This window comes from Gracilinanus agilis, chromosome 4 (assembly GCF_016433145.1).
Source record: "Gracilinanus agilis isolate LMUSP501 chromosome 4, AgileGrace, whole genome shotgun sequence".
Lineage (NCBI taxonomy): Eukaryota > Metazoa > Chordata > Mammalia > Didelphimorphia > Didelphidae > Gracilinanus > Gracilinanus agilis.
The window spans coordinates 76,424,856-76,440,355 of record NC_058133.1 but is presented as its reverse complement, the minus strand read 5'-3'; the positions used below and the strand labels follow the sequence as shown (position 1 = coordinate 76,440,355).

At 46.6% G+C, this 15,500-nt stretch overlaps 1 protein-coding gene across 1 annotated transcript in view; it reads right to left on the bottom strand.

The window, feature by feature from the left end:
• Positions 1-5,929: 5,929 nt before the first annotated feature.
• Positions 5,930-15,500, bottom strand: part of KIAA1614 (KIAA1614 ortholog) — a 116,793-nt gene continuing 107,222 nt past the window's right edge. The window contains exon 10 of the mRNA XM_044674896.1: positions 5,930-6,255. Coding sequence (XP_044530831.1) covers positions 6,062-6,255 — 194 coding nt within the window. The 3' untranslated portion in view covers positions 5,930-6,061. The remainder of the gene's footprint in view (positions 6,256-15,500) is intronic.

The following is a 15,500-nucleotide window of genomic DNA, read 5'->3' as shown; positions in this document are numbered from 1 at the left end:
TCCCGGAAAAGCCCCCGTCCTCCCCCAGCCCTCCCCCAACCTTCCCTGGAGAGCCTCGGGCAATCTGTCCAGACACCCTGGAATCATTTGCTTCGGAATACAAACTCTCCCGGGAAGGTTGGAGAACAAAAGGCAAAAGACTGGGCGGGGGAGGGGGGAGCAAAGGGGGAGGGAAGAAGGGATGGAGGAGTTGGGGCGGGGCGGGGATGGATGGACACACACAGAGATACCCCGAGAGCTCATACACGCCACAGAGATAGAGAGCTCACACTCACACACACTCACACAACACACACACACACACACACACACACACACACACACACACACACACACACACACGAGCGCGCGCGCAGGTGTCTCGGGTTTCTTGGCCGCAGTCCCGGGGCTGTCTGGGGACTGCAGTGATTGAGTGACTGCGCTGTTTGTTTGCGGTGGCGGGGGAGCGGGTCCCTCCGCCTTCTGACTGCGGCAGCCCAGGGAGACCCGGAGGGAGACTCAAGCCGTCTTTGCCGCGCCTGTAGTCGGGGTAGGGGGTAGGGGCTGCAAATCTAAGGCTCCCGCGCCCAGCTGAAGGGGAGAGAGAAGCACCCAGGACAGAATGAAGGTGCTGCTGCTGAAGCCAAGGAGTCGGGGGCGGGTCCCCAGTGCCTCCACTGGGGAGGGCAGTCCCCTGGAGCAGGGTGCCACTCCCCTTCTATTCAGTCTGAAGCTACTGAGGTCTGCCCCCCAATCCCACCCTCGGCGCCCCTGCCGGCTGCCTGCCACTCCACGCCCCAGCTCGGATGGGGCCAGCTGGCTGGGACCCTCTTCTCCCTTCCCCTACCCCCAGCTCCCAGCGCCAGGTCTTTGGCTGCCTGACTCCTCCCCCCAGGCAAAGGCTAGGTACAGAAGCGACCTCCGAGCCCCGGGAGGCCGAATGGAGTCTCCAGTGCCGGGGTCATCCGGGTTTAGAATATAGGCTGAACAAAAGGGCCATTTGGTTGCGGTGAGAGGGGCTGGGAGGCAGGAGCTGTGGGAGGACCTTGACCCCCAGGCCGCCCCCTCCCCCCAGGAACTTGGCTGGGCGGTCTGCCCTTACAGACACTTTTACAGCCCCCCAGCCTTTCTGCAGCCCCGGTCCAGCCCCCGCTCCTCCGGACTCTGGGTCTGAATCGGCGGGAGGGCGGTGGGATGAGAGAAGGGAGGGTCGGTGGTTGGAGCTGGAAGAGGGAAGCGGGGAAAGGAGGGAGGGGTCCTGGCGCCCTGCGCTCCCTAGGGGTGGGCACTGGGAGAGAGAGCACGGGACCTGGTGGCCCCAACTGGCTCCAGGGCCCCCGGGGGGGCTGTTCGTAAAGGAAGAGCCCCCGCCGCGGCCTCCCCTGCTGGCTGAGGGTAGAAGGGTGATGGGGGCCGGACCCCCTCCCCCGGACTGCCCGCTGAGGCTTGCCGTTTGGACGCCAGCCAGGCGAGGCTTTTGCAGAAAGGCCTGGAGCGGCCCCAGCTGTGATGGCTTCGCATTTTCCTTTTATAGAGCTTGGCTGCTTCTAGGGAAGCCGAACAGAAAAGCCTTCGCCTCCAGGCGCCTAATCTGCATCCGAGAAAACTGGAGGCCTCCCCCCTCCCCCGACTCCAACTCGGGCCCCAGACCCTCCACCCTGCGCGGAGGCCGGGGTGGGGGCGAGGGAGGGTTCCACCAGGCTTTCTTTCCCCCGGGACCGCGCACTTGGGGGGTGGTGGTGGCGGCTTTTAGCTTGCCCCCCCCCCAACCACCTTAGGCTCTGATTCTCCGGGTCTACCCCCAGCCCACCCCAGCCCTAAGGAGCGGAGGGAGTCTGCCTCCCTCCATCACTCCAGACCCAGGGGTGGAGCAGCCCGGCACCGGGGACCTTGGTGGTGGGGGGGAGGGGGGGAGGGCAGGGAAGGAGGCGATCTGCCCTTCCTAGCGGGGATTGCTGAGTCCCTCTCAAAGCTAGCACCTGGGGCCCAAGGCTATCCATCTGCCACTCGTGGCTTCCAGCAGCAACCTCTGACCCTCACCTTCCTTCTGTTCCCTTGGCTGAGCAAAGCGAGAAGGCTCAGACTGGCCGGCCCCAATTCCCCCTGCCCTCCCCTCTTCCTGCCCCCCCCCCAGCGAAAGGGGGAAGGGTATGGGGAAAGAGGAGAAGCGGGGGAAGATAAAATGCCCCCTAAGGACCACTTTGGCAGCAGCGGGGGAAGTGAGACAATCATTAATTTGCAGTGTGGCTTTTTAAATGCCCCTCCTTCCCCCCAGGACTTTGACATTTTTCTAAACAAGGTCTGTGTTCAGGAAAAGGGGCCTTCTGTTCTCCCCGGGACCCCGCAAAGAGCAAGAGCCCTTCCCAAGACCAGGCCGGAAGGGAGTTAAACCTCAGCCCCTGTTATCTCGTCAAAATCCTGGGTTTCAGGCTCGGTATCTGGTCAAGAAAGAATTTCCTTGTGGGGAGCGTTGGCCATGCCGGGGTGGGAACCTTCCCGAGCTGGGATAGTTTTAGGTAAATTGAGATGTGGCCAGAAGCCAGAGGGAAAACTGTATTAATGCTGGGGGTTCCCCGGGGCCATCCCTTGATTTCAATGCTAGAAAGCCGCTCTGGGTAAGAAAGGGAGAGGGCAATAAGGAAACCTGTGCTAGTAGTGGCAGAAACCACTTCCCTCCTGCTCATGGAGAGGCCACCAGATCTCAGTGACTCTCTGGGGTCCCACAGAGGCAGTCCGTCCCCCCTCCCTTTCAGGCAGTGGGTACCAAGACCGAGCCCTTGACAGGCATGATTTACACCCAGGGTCAGAGGTGACATACTTGGCTGCAACAACCCAAACCAAATTCAAATGTGACTGGAAACAAAATATTAACCAGAGTAGACTAGAATGTTATTTTGTGTTTTGTAGGTCACTAAGCAGCCCACAGGGCTCCTTTTGTAGTTTAGGGGCTCTGCTTGTATTGGAGTTTGACGCCCCTGGGTTAGGTGATTTCCTAACCTCCCCTCCCCCCAAACTCTCACCCTGTGGGCTCTGCTTCCTCTCTCTCAGTGCAATCAGCCCAAGCACAACAAGAGCTTTCCATCCAGGTGCAAAGGAGGGAGTCCTGGATTCAGAGCCAGAAGACCTTGTCCCTGCTGCTGGGTAGCCTTGGGTGAATCACATGACCCCTGGGTCTTTATCCTTGCCTGCTTTTGTAAAATGAAAGGGTCAGACCAGGTGGCACCCGAGGTCTGCTGCTCCTTCCAGCTCTTGGCCTTTTCCCAGTTGTCTTTTTATTCCAATAGGATGTGTGTGATGTGGGAACTTCTCAATCCTCTCCTAGCCTGCAGCCCTAGCAGTACAGAGTAAATAGGGAGCACCTGTTCACCCGAGCTGTTGTTCCCAGCAGGGAATTTCCCCACACAGACATTCCTGACTTGAAGAATAAAAATTGGAAGAGATGGATTAAGAAGCAATGAGCAACAAAGGAGCCCGCAGAAAGACTCCCACATCAGAGGTGGGGCTCTCCAGTTTCCCAGTGCTGCTCCACTTCTGTAAACAGCAAGCCTTCATTCTCTGGGCTAACCCTCCTCTGCTCCTTATCTTTGTCAGAGTTCCCAGACCAGGGGAACAGAACACCTCAGACTCAGAAGGGACCCCGAAGATCACAGAGTCCAGTCTTTTTGTTTTGCAGTGCAGAGAAATAACCTTCTCCACTCACCCTACTGGCATTTGAGGCTAGAACTGAGTTACTCCAGCTCTGATGAGCCTTGTGTTCCCACTGCTACACCCTATTTGATTCTCAGGGGGACCCAGGAGGTAAGGGCACCACCTCCATACTCCAGGCAATGTATGGTGGTGTAGCCAAGAGGGCTGTTCTTTGTTCCCATCTTCCTGGGGCATGGCTACCCCGGCCCAGATGTTCCCAAGCCCTTTGCCCTGCCAAGGTTGTTCCATGTGTAAAAAGAATCAAGCCAAGGCCCTTTCATGTTCAGGACACTCTGGGCTGCAGTCTCTGGCCTCCCTGAGAACTTCTATATGCAGCTAAAAGTCTAGGTACCTTTTCCCTTGGTAAATGGCTATAACCTTCATCCTTATGTCTTTTTTCAGAGGCTTCCAAATCTCTTCTGTCTCCTCTCTCCCGCTTCTCTGTATGGCAGTTGGCAGTGTGCCTGCCCCATTCTCTCCCATTCTTCTAAAGCTCTAGTCCCCATGAACATTCCTGGACCCCAGAGAATTCATTGAAGCTCACCTTTATAAATAGTATTTTATAGCTTCTTCCATACCCTCTGAAGACTTAGGCAAGGCAGGTATTACATGATCACAGAAATTCAGAGCAGGAAGGGAACACATGAAGCCCCATTTAGACATAAGCAAGTATCCCTTGCATGAAGTTTCTGACATTAGGCAGCCAGATGGCATAGTGGATAGAATGCCAGAACTGGAGGAAGATCTGGGTTCAAATCTTTCCTTAGACCCTTCCTAAACATGTGATCCTGGGTAAGCCACTTAATCCTGTGTGCCTCAGTTTCCCCATCTGTAATGGGGAAATAATCATAGCACCTACCTTGCAGGATTGTTGTGGGGATCAAAATGAATGCTAACCGTAAGGTGTTCAGTACATAGTAAGCACAACCCAAATCTTTGCTGTGATTATCATCCTCCTTTTACAGATAAGGAAACAGGCTCAGAGGCTAAGTGATTTGCCCACAGTCATGTACACAGATCTTCTTATTCTGCTCTTAAGGCTTTTTTCACTGTACCATCCTACACATCAGGAGGAGAGGGTTTGAGACAAGCTGGATCCCTTTCTTATTCCCCTCACTCCCATTCCTATGGAATTCAATGCAGAAAGCAGAAGGGCTCATCTTTGAGTTTTAATAATTTAAACCACATTGCTTCCTGGTCCTATAGTGCAGCCAAGCCCAGACGAGAAGCACCAGGAGGACCACCCCCTTCCCCCCAATCCAGGTCCTCCAATACCTTCAGGCCCCAGAACACAAGCAGGGTTTGGCACATTTCCACCTCCAGCTTGACCAACTATCTTGAGCTCCCAGAAAGAAGTCTGGGCACAGAGCCGGAATGTTTTGGACACAAGACAGCCAGGCTTGTGCCCCTAGGGACAAAGCAGTTTGTATGGGCTGGCACCAGCACCCAGCTCTGTCATTAACTGGGGGGAGAACACACAGAACTAGGCCAGGGGTAGTCTTGTTGATTTTCCTCCCTCCCTTCTTAGAAAAGGGGCTGACAGGCAGGGCCCAGGGGTAGGGTCCCCCTGATTATCTGGTTGTTCTGGTAGCTCTAGAGGTTCTCGGTCAAAGGGAATCTTTATTTGTGGACAAAGACCCCCAGATGATGAAAAAGAAGAGCTAACTGGGTGGGGATAGGAGGGCCAAAGAAAAGGCAAAGGGGCTTAATACTGAAGTGCCTCATTGGTCACTGTCTACTCAAGCCCAGTGCCTCATGGATTAGGACAGAAGGGATCTTGGCAGTCATCAGACTCACCCCTCATATTTTACAGGTGAAGAAACTGAGGCTCTGTGTGGGGAAGCCAGTCTCCATCAGGCTAATCACTTCTTGATGCTGACTTTCCTGAGCACCTATTAAAGGGGCCAAAGCCCCACTACACACCCCTTCCAACTAGGACAAAACCCCCTTTTGCTTCAGGTATCTCCTGAGAGTCTGTGCCAGGGGAATGAGACTCATGTGGTCTTTTCCCCAATTTCTGTAAGTCGATTTTTTTAAACAAACCCTTACCTTCCATCTTAGAATCAATACTGTGGATTGGTTCTAAGGCAGAAGAGCAGTAAGGGCTAGGCTGAGGGTTAAAAGGCTCGCCCAGGGCCACACAGCATAAATTAATTCTTTACAAAAGAAACCCCCTCCCCTCCCTGAATGGCAGTGTCTGACCCAGAACACCTCCAGCAGTCTGTGGTGTTAGCTTCACCCCCACCCCCACATACCCCTTTCATGTTTTATGGAGCCCCAAAAGGCAGCTACACATCAGAGCCAGGCCAAGAGAGGGGCTTTTTTCCTCCTTCTCAGTGAGTCCTTGGGAGCTTCAGGACATCTGTAATGGAGACAGGCAGTCCAGCAGCCTGGGTTACCGCTGGGGACTTCTCTGCTTCAGTACACGAATGGACAGATTCTCTGAGTGGGCCAGAAACTCGTTGACAAGGGACAAGCCCAACCCTGTGACCTTAGCTCCGTTCACCTCCAGGATCTCATCCCCTTCTCCCAGCAGCCCCGCATACAGCTTGGCCGTGTTGGCATGTGGAATTTCCTGAACATAGAATCCTGGGAAGAAAAACAGGAGAACTTAGCACAATCCTGGAATCAAAATCAGTACACATTTATGGAGCATCTTCTGAGAGAAGGCACTGGTTTGTTGTTATTTTTTGAGAAGGTCATGCTGTTTTCAGCCCTCTTTTCCCTTGTTCTCCACACTCGCTCAATACGACTGGACTTATATAGATTGAAAAGGTGGTCAGCTACATGGGTACAAGTTCAGAGGGCTACTAAGGGCTCAATAACCTCTACCTGCAATCCTTGAATCATAGAATATTGGAGGTGGAAGGGGCCTTAAAAGTCACCTGGCCCCTTTCCTTCATCTTCTAAGGCCCTCCACCATCTCCCCACCCTCAGACTATACCCTCCTATAATTAAGCTGAAGTTCTAACCAAAGGGAACCATACAGTTTGGTCCTGACCCTGAGTTTACATTCCCAACATATAAAATAATATTAATAAGAGCGCCAGCATTTATAGGTCTGAAACAGCACTTTAAGATTTGCAAAAGAGCTTTACAAATATCTCATTTGATCCTCACAACAAATCCTTCAAGGTAGGTGCTTTTATTATCCCCATTTTACAAATGAGGACACTGAGGGGTGTTAAGTGACTTGCCCAAGATCACAATTAGGATTCAAGTTCTGGTCCTCACTCCAAGTCCCAGCCTCTGTCTACTCTGTTACTTAGTTATCTCAGTATAGCTCTAGAAAGCAACACCTTATTCAAAAGGAAGAGACAAAAGGAAGACAAAACAGCATTACTGATCTGGGAGCTAGACTCTCAGGAAGAAATCCAGGAAAAGAACATCAGGGGAAAAAAGAAATGATATTGTCACTGGAGTAAATACTGCAGCCAACCAGAAAAGAAAAGAAATTGATGAGGAGTTTAGAAAACAGATCTCAGCCCCAGTCTAGACACCTGATGGAGTAGTGATAGCAAACTTCAATTATCCAAACATTTGCTGGAGCTCATTCTCTGTCCCAAGGAGAGAAGCTAATTAGTTTTCAGTTTGTACTACTGAACATTTCACCATGTAAAAGATGAGCCCAGAAAAACTGTTCTTCTGGCCTTGATTGTTACTAATGAAGAGGAAATAGTAGCTGGGCTGGGCTGGAAATAATAAAAATCATGGTGGGGTGGGGATCGGGGTAGGGTGGCAGGGAGAGAAGTGACCATTTCATTTTAGAATTTGTGATACTGGAGATTGAAAGCTGGATTTTGGTAGAGCAGATTTCAAAGAGTTCAAAGAAAGACTAAGGAGGATCTCATGGACTAAAATTCTATAACAGGACTCAGCCTAGAAGAGATAGGAAATTTTCCAGAATAAAATTTTTGAGAAGGCGGGAAAAGAAATAATATTGTCAAGGAGAAAAAGAGCATAATATGAATATCAGAGGCAATTTAGATTTTATGAATTCGTGTACAGATATTGGAAAGAAGGGTAGATAAGAGAGAATGAAAAAGCATGGTACAGTCTTCTAAGAATGGTGACTGGATTACTTTTTTTTTTTTTTAACCTTTATCTTCCATCTTGGAATCAATGCAGAAGAGTGGTAAGGTCTAAGCAGTCAGGGTTAAGTTGACTTGTCCAGGGTCACCCAGCTGGGAAGTGTCTGAAGCTAGATTTGAACCTAGAACCTCCTGTCTCTAGGCCTGGTTCTCAATCCATTGAGCTACCTAGTTGCCAATTACCCTCTCCCCACCCCTGCCTGGATTTCTAAGGTTCAGGCTCATAGGTACTATGTCTTGTAAGAGAAACTTGGGACAACAAAAGCGCTGTCATTTTATATTGTAGAAAAGAGGAACCAGTACTGTTGCTCAAAGTTAGAATGATGGAGAGATGGTAAGACTCTTCAAATGCTATTTTTCTTCTGTTTTCTCTACCAAGGAGAAAAGATCTTTGAAATGGAAAAGGGAGACTAAAGATGACTAATGGGGAACATATACCCAAGATAAATAGGGTGATGGTAGAAGGGTGCCCAGCTGTCCTCTGTGACTTATGGCAAAGATGAACTATGCATGTTGTAACAATGTCCCTGGGGTATTGAAAGAACTGGCAGATATCATTGCTGAGACACTGTTGGTGATCAATGATAGAATGTGGAGAATGGAAGAGGTACTACAGGACTAAGAGAAGGGCCAACAACATCCCAATTTACAACAAAAAATAAGAAGAGATTAGTGTCTGCTAATCTTTGATTAGCAACCTGACCTCAATTTCTGGCAAAACTCTGGAGTATGTGTTGGTAAGAGGAAGGGTCCTATGTTTTTTAATTATATGTAGAAACAAAATTTTAAAAACAATTTTTTTCTGATCTTTTGCAGTCCAAATTCTTTCCCTCCTTCCCTCTTGTTCCCTCTCTCCAGGTGATAAATAATCTGAATTAGGTTATTCCAGTGTTATCATGCAATACAAATTTCTATATTCCTCATATTGTGAAAGAAGACATATCACACATGGAAGAAAAAAACTCATGAAGGAAATAAGGTGGCAAATGGTATGATTCAATCTATGTCCACACTGGCAGTTCTATGGCTGTGGATGGCATTTTTCATCATGAGTCCATTGGGGTTATCTTGGATCCTTGCATTGCTGATAATAGTTTAGTCCTTCACACTTGATAACGTTTTCCTAGTTCTGCTCACTTCACTTTGCATTAGTTCATATAAGTCTTCCCAAGTTTTTCTGAAATTGTCCTATTCATCATTGTTTATTGGTGTTAGTGTTCCACATATACTACAACTTGTTCAGTCCTTCTTTAGTTGATGGACATACCTTCAGTTTTCTGGAGTGTGTTATAAGGGCATGGCCAGTGAAAAGTTTTCGGTAAATTACATAATTTCCTTTTTTAAAAAATGGTTACTACACTAGTTGATCAGAAGAATTCTGTACGTACAGTGGTAACCTAAAATGTAACAAAGCATTTGACACTGTTGGACATGGTATTATTGTGGACAAGATGGAGGGATATGGGTTGGACCACAGTCCAGCGAGGTGGAACTGAAACTGGTTGATTGGCTGGAACCAAAGAGTATTCATTAATTGTTTGATTTTCATTAGTTGTTGGAAGGAGAACTCTAGAGTGGGATGCCCCAAGTATTCTGGGTTTGACTCTGTTAAGTTAACAGCTTTTATTAGTACTTGGATGAAGGTATAGATCAGGGGTCAGCAACGTATGGCTCTCGAGCCATATCTGGCTCTTTTGAGGGCCAGATATGGCTCTTTCTGCAGGAGCCATAAAGTCAATTTTTTTTCAGGCGCTGTTACAAAGAGTGCGCACTGTGAGCACTGTATGGCTCTCACGAAATTACATTTTAAAAAATGTGGCATTTATGGGTCTCATGGCCAAAAAGGTTGCCGACCCCTGGTATAGTGGAAAGCTTAGCAAATTAAAAAATTTTTAACTTAGGGGGCAGCTGGGTAGCTCAGTGGAGTGAGAGTCAGGCCTAGAGATGGGAGGTCCTAGGTTCAAACCCGGCCTCAGCCACTTCCCAGCTGTGTGACCCTGGGCAAGTCACTTGACCCCCATTGCCCACCCTTACCACTCTTCCACCTATGAGACAATACACCGACGTACAAGGGTTTAAAAAAAATTTGTAACTTGGAGAGGGTAATTAACATGATGGATGACAGAATCAAAAGATACCAAAAGATCTCAACAGGCTAAAATGTTGGGACAAACTAAAAATGATGAAATGTAATAGGGATAAAAAGGCTGGATTTGTACCCAGGTCGCCCAACTCCAAGGCCTGGTGCTCTGTCCATTGCGTCCTCTAGCTGCTCCCTCCATTGGACATTTTGAACTGGATGCACCATAGACATTTTCAAGCTCAACATGTCCAAAATAGAACTTGTCTTTTCCTTCAAATCTATTCCTCTTCTGACTTCCTCTTCCTTCCTTCCTTCTTCTTTTTCTATCCAGCTGCCAAAGTGACTGCTATAAATACAGGTCAGCCATGCCACTCCAGGGCTCAATAAAATCCAGTGACTCCTTTTAACCTCTAGGAAAAAATAAACTCCTCTTATTTGGCATTTAAAGCCCTTTCTAACTGGCTCCAACCTATCTTATTATACAGTATTCACCTTTATTCACTATTCAGCCAAACAGGCTCTACTTTTCCTCACATACAACATTTCCTTTTCAATCTTCAAACCTTTGTACTGGCTGTCCCCTTACCCGGAATGCATTCTCCTCTTCACCTCTACTTCAGAAAAGCTCTAGTTTCCTTCAAAGCTCAGCTCAGGTGTCCCACATTAAACACGAAAACTTTCCTGATGCCTACATCTCTTAGAAGGGAACAGTTTCCCTTCCCTTGAACTTAACTCGTTGTTGTTTTTCTTTTTTCTAGTATATAGTGTATCTATACTTATATGGGGTATCCCAAAAAGTCTTGGTGCAGTTTTAAATTATAAAAGTTTTATGTGGATCTGTTGTCTGCCCCAGTAGGAGCCAGCCCTCTGAGGCTGACCTATTAGAGGGAAACATGGGTCAATTGACTTTTTTCTATCCATAACATCTTCCTCATCCTTCCTTTTCTCTCAACTGACCCAGTCACACCATCATAGTTCCTAAGTCACCACAGCCTCTCCTTTCAACTACAGTTAACAGCCTGTTAATTGGTCCTCCTGCCTCCAGACCCTCCCTGCTCCATTCTCTCTCTTCCACTCAGCTGACAAATTGCTCTTCCTAAAACCTGAGCCAGATTGATTCACTTCCCTATTTTAGAAGCTTTAGTAGGTCTTCTTTTGCCTCTTAGATAAAATACAAACGCATCTGGCATTGAATGTTATTCTGAACCTGGCTCTAGTTTTTCTTCCCAGGCTGACTCCACATTATTCCTCTACACACACTCTACAGATCTGGTTGGTTTGGCTGGCTACCTTGCTCTTGTTCCTCCAATACAAAGTTCCATTTTCCTTCTCTTCCACTGTCCACCAGGATCGGAATGCCCTCCCTCCTATCGTCCTTGCAGGATTCCCACGATTTCCTACCTTTTGTCTTTGTATCCAATTCCTAGAGCAGTATCTGACACGTAGTGGCCTGATAATGCTTTCTGGGTCAATGAATGAACTATGGTACATACCAGTCTCTGAGGAATCAATTAAGTATCTCTGTGTCTCTGTGTCTCTGTGTCTCTGTGTGTCTCTGTCTCTGTCTCTGTCTCTGTCTCTGTCTCTCTGTCTCTCTGTCTCTCTGTCTCTCTGTCTCTCTCTCTCTCTCTCTCTCTCTCTCTCTCTCTCTCTGTCCTTGCCCCTCTCTGTCTCTATCTCTGTCTCTCTGTGTAAAAATATTGTCTTGATTTTTAAAAGGAGGGGCATGGAGGAAAATGGAATCTGCAGACTATAGGTTATTGAACTTGTCTTTGATCCACGGCAAAATTCTAGAACAAATCATTAAAGGGATTGTTAGTTATTAACTTGAAAAGGAAGCAGAGATAGCAAAGAACCAAAGTATGGTTCCATTTCAACAAGCCATTCAAGGCTCACCTCTTCCTTTTTAACAGGATTTTTAAGTGGGCCGATCAGGGAAATGCTATAGACATAGTTTAGCCTTATTTTAGTGAAAGATTCAACAAATTTTTGTAGAAAAGAGGAGAGGTGCCCTAAATCTGTGACCTGGGCACTTAAGTTTCATCATCTTAGAGGCAGTCTATTTTATCTTCCCTGATTTCTCTTCTTTGTGGCTACTGTGGGTTGCTGAACCCGTCTCCCTCTCATCCTTATTTAGCTTGTTGTTTTAAAAAACCCAACAACAAACTCTTACCTTCCATCTTAGAATCTATACTAACTATAGACAGAAGAGTGGATGGATTAGGCAATGGGAAGTTGAGTGACTTGCCCAAGGTCATACAACTAGGAAATGTAGAGGCCACATTCGAATCCAGGACCCTCTGTCTCTTAAGTCTGGCTCTCAATCCCCTGGGCCACCAAGCTGTCCTCCTTTATATTCATATTATTTAAACCCTCCACTCTGGGTTCCCTTATTCCTTTAGAATATTGCTGAGGTGAGCTATACAGCTTAATGAGGGCCCTGGGGCAAGCTTTGTCTAAACAAGAGAAATGCCTGGTGAGTTTTGGAATGTGTGGGTGGTAGGTGATGAAAAGACCCAGGAGAGCAAGATCAAATGTATGCCAGACCTTTTGGGGAGAATGGAAGCTGGGGGCAGAGCTGAAGAGAAAATCCATTTGTAAAAAAATAATAATCATAAAAAAAGATTACTATGCTAAGTACTTTTCGTCTAATGGAAATGACCTTGGATAAAGATGCATCTTCTTCATGTTTAATCCAAATAAAAATTGTTCAAGACACAGATTTGGAAGGGGCTTTAGGAATCATCTAATCCAACCCATCCATACCTGAGTGGCAAGTCCCTCTGTTGAAGTTGACCTTAGTCAACTTTATCATCTAGCTGACCATCAGGAAGATGCTGGTATCGTGTGTTTGTACTCAGTCAGAAGTAGATGGAAGTTATGCTAATACTGGAGTTTGGAAACTTGAAAAGAATTCACACTTGGCTGAGTTCCTTCACACCACAAGGGAGGAAGCCATTTTTCACTGCAGACACTGACACTGTCCCAGTTCGTACTTGTATCACCTGCCTCCTACATTGCCTCCTCTTGCCCTCTTTTCTCCATGTCTCTCCTGTCTCCAAGCCATCTTCCACCCAGCTATCAATTTGATTTCTCTAAAGTGTAGGCCTGATCTTGTCCCTTCCAGCTTATCATCACATAAAATATCTATTCCTCTCTTTGATATTTACAACTTGACCCTACAGGGCAACTAAGTGGTTCAGTGGGTAGAGTCTGGTGTCATGAAGACGGATCATTCTGAGTTCAAATGTGGCCTCGGACACTTCCTACCTGCGTATCCCAGGGCAAGTCACTTAACCCTGTTTGCCTCAGTTTCTTCATGAGCTGGAAGAGGAAATGGACAATCCCTCCACTATCTTTGCCAAGAAAACCCCAAATGGAGTCATGGAGAGTTGGACAAAACTGTGAAATGATTAAACGACAAAACCTTTCTAGCCTGATTACACATCGTTTTTAGGGCTTAATTTCCATAGTTCAAACCAAAGTCCTTTAAACTCCAATATAATCATCCTCATACTATTCTTTCTATTATTCCTCATACACAACATTCTATTTCCCCATCCCTGTGACCTCCTATTGGCTATCCTTTCTTCCTGGAAGGTCTTCACCTCCGAATCCTAGAATTTTGAATTTCTTTCTAGTCAGTTCAATAACACAGTCTACATGAAGCCATTCTACATTCTTCCAACTGCAAATGCCCTTCTCCCTTCCAAATCATCTTGCATATATTTGGTTTATATCTCTTTATCAGGGGTTCTTAACCTGGGTTCTGTGAATGTGTTTCATTCATCCTTTTATAATGATATTTTAATATAACTGATTTCCTTTATATTATACATTTTATTCTTTGCATTTAAAAACATTATTCTAAAAAACATTATTCTGAGAAGGGGTGCTTAGGGGAGAAGAAGGGAACAAGCATTTATTAAGCATCTACTTTGGGATGCTAATAGGCACTTTACAAATAGTAACTATTTTATCCACACAACACCTGTGAGATAGATTATTATTAAACTTTACAGCTGAGAAAACTGAGTTAGAGTTTGAGTAACTTACCAAGGGCTACACAGCTAGTAAAAGTATCTAAGTCTGGATTTGAACTCAGGTCCTCACTTCAGGTCCAGTGTTCTATCCACAGAGACACCTGGTTACCACCGGCTTCATTAGACTATCAAAGGGGTTCATGTCACCAAAAAATGTTAAGAACCCTTGCTATCATTTGGAACTCTACCCCAAAGGCTATTAAACTGAGCATATCTTTTAATATATTTGAAATAACAGTGCTAGCCTTGGAACTGATGCTTAGTATCAAATCTAAGACAGAAGGTAGAGGTCTAAGAAAGAAATGATTAAGGGGACTGTTTTTGGAAAAACCTGGGAAGACTTGTATGAACTGATACAAAGTGAAGAGAGCAGAACCAAGGGAACAATTTATGTAGTAATACCAATACTGTAACAATCAACTATGAAAGACTTAGTAACTGATCTACACAAGGACCAAAAGACAAACATGTTTTCCACCTCTAGATAAGAAAACTTATTGACTCAGTGCAGATTAAAGAATATTTTCTTCTTTTTCTTTATCTCACTTTTGTCTTTTCTGGAATATGGCTAGTGCAGGAATTGGTTTTACATGACTATACATATTTGTAATGGGGTTTGTATTTCTTGCTTTCTCAGTGGGGGAATAAAGGGATGGAGGAGGGAGAGAATTTGGAACCGAACATAAAATTAAAAATGGAAAACCTCACTCTATATGTACAACTTGTCTTTTCCAATTAAATGTAGCTCCTTGAGGATAGAGACTATCCTTATATCCACAATGTCTGGCACATAATAGACTTGTCATAATGCTTGATGATGGATTGATTTCCCTCTCTCTCCTCACTCCCCTGGTATCCTTTCCTTCCATGTCAGTTCTTGTCCTCTCTCACAGCAGATCTGGGCACTAGCAAGAGGGGAAACTTCATCTCTCTTTCCCAGCCATTTGGTGCCAGCATCTGTAGGAGATGTATCTGTTGGGATATAGTGTTTCTGCAAGGACTGCCAGTACTAGGACCCTGTCTTGTTGGGCCCAATGCCAGCATATCCTGGACTGGCTGACCTAGGGATGTGATGCAAGACACAGGAATTTTGGAGGCAGAAGAAACGCTGGCCAGGACCATGACACAGCCCCACCTGTTCCTCTGCCATTTGTAGACATTAGATTTACAACAGGTGGTGAACCACAGACATCACTATTAGCCTTTGGGGTCTTTAAATATCGCCTCTTTTCAGTGTTGGGGATGTAGCAACAGATAAGCACACGAATAGGACCCAGGCCCCACAGAGAATCTGGGATCCAGACACCACCAGGGGATGTGGGATTAGGAACCCTATTGTCTGATATGCCCATGCTGCTATGACCCAGAGAAGTACTAAGGGTCTCTTCAGTGGTTCTCCTTCCCAAAATGGACAATCCATTGGGGAGTTAAATGCTTCTATCTCACTCCTGCTTTCCTAGAAGATGTTGGTTTATTATAAGATAAGAACTTCCAGGTTTGCCTGTGTGACACTCTCTCTCCTTCTGTCTCTGTCTCCTTCTGTTTCTGGCTTGTTCTCTCTCTCTCTCTCTCTCTCTCTCTCTCTCTCTCTCTCTCTCTCTCTCTCTCTCTCTCTCT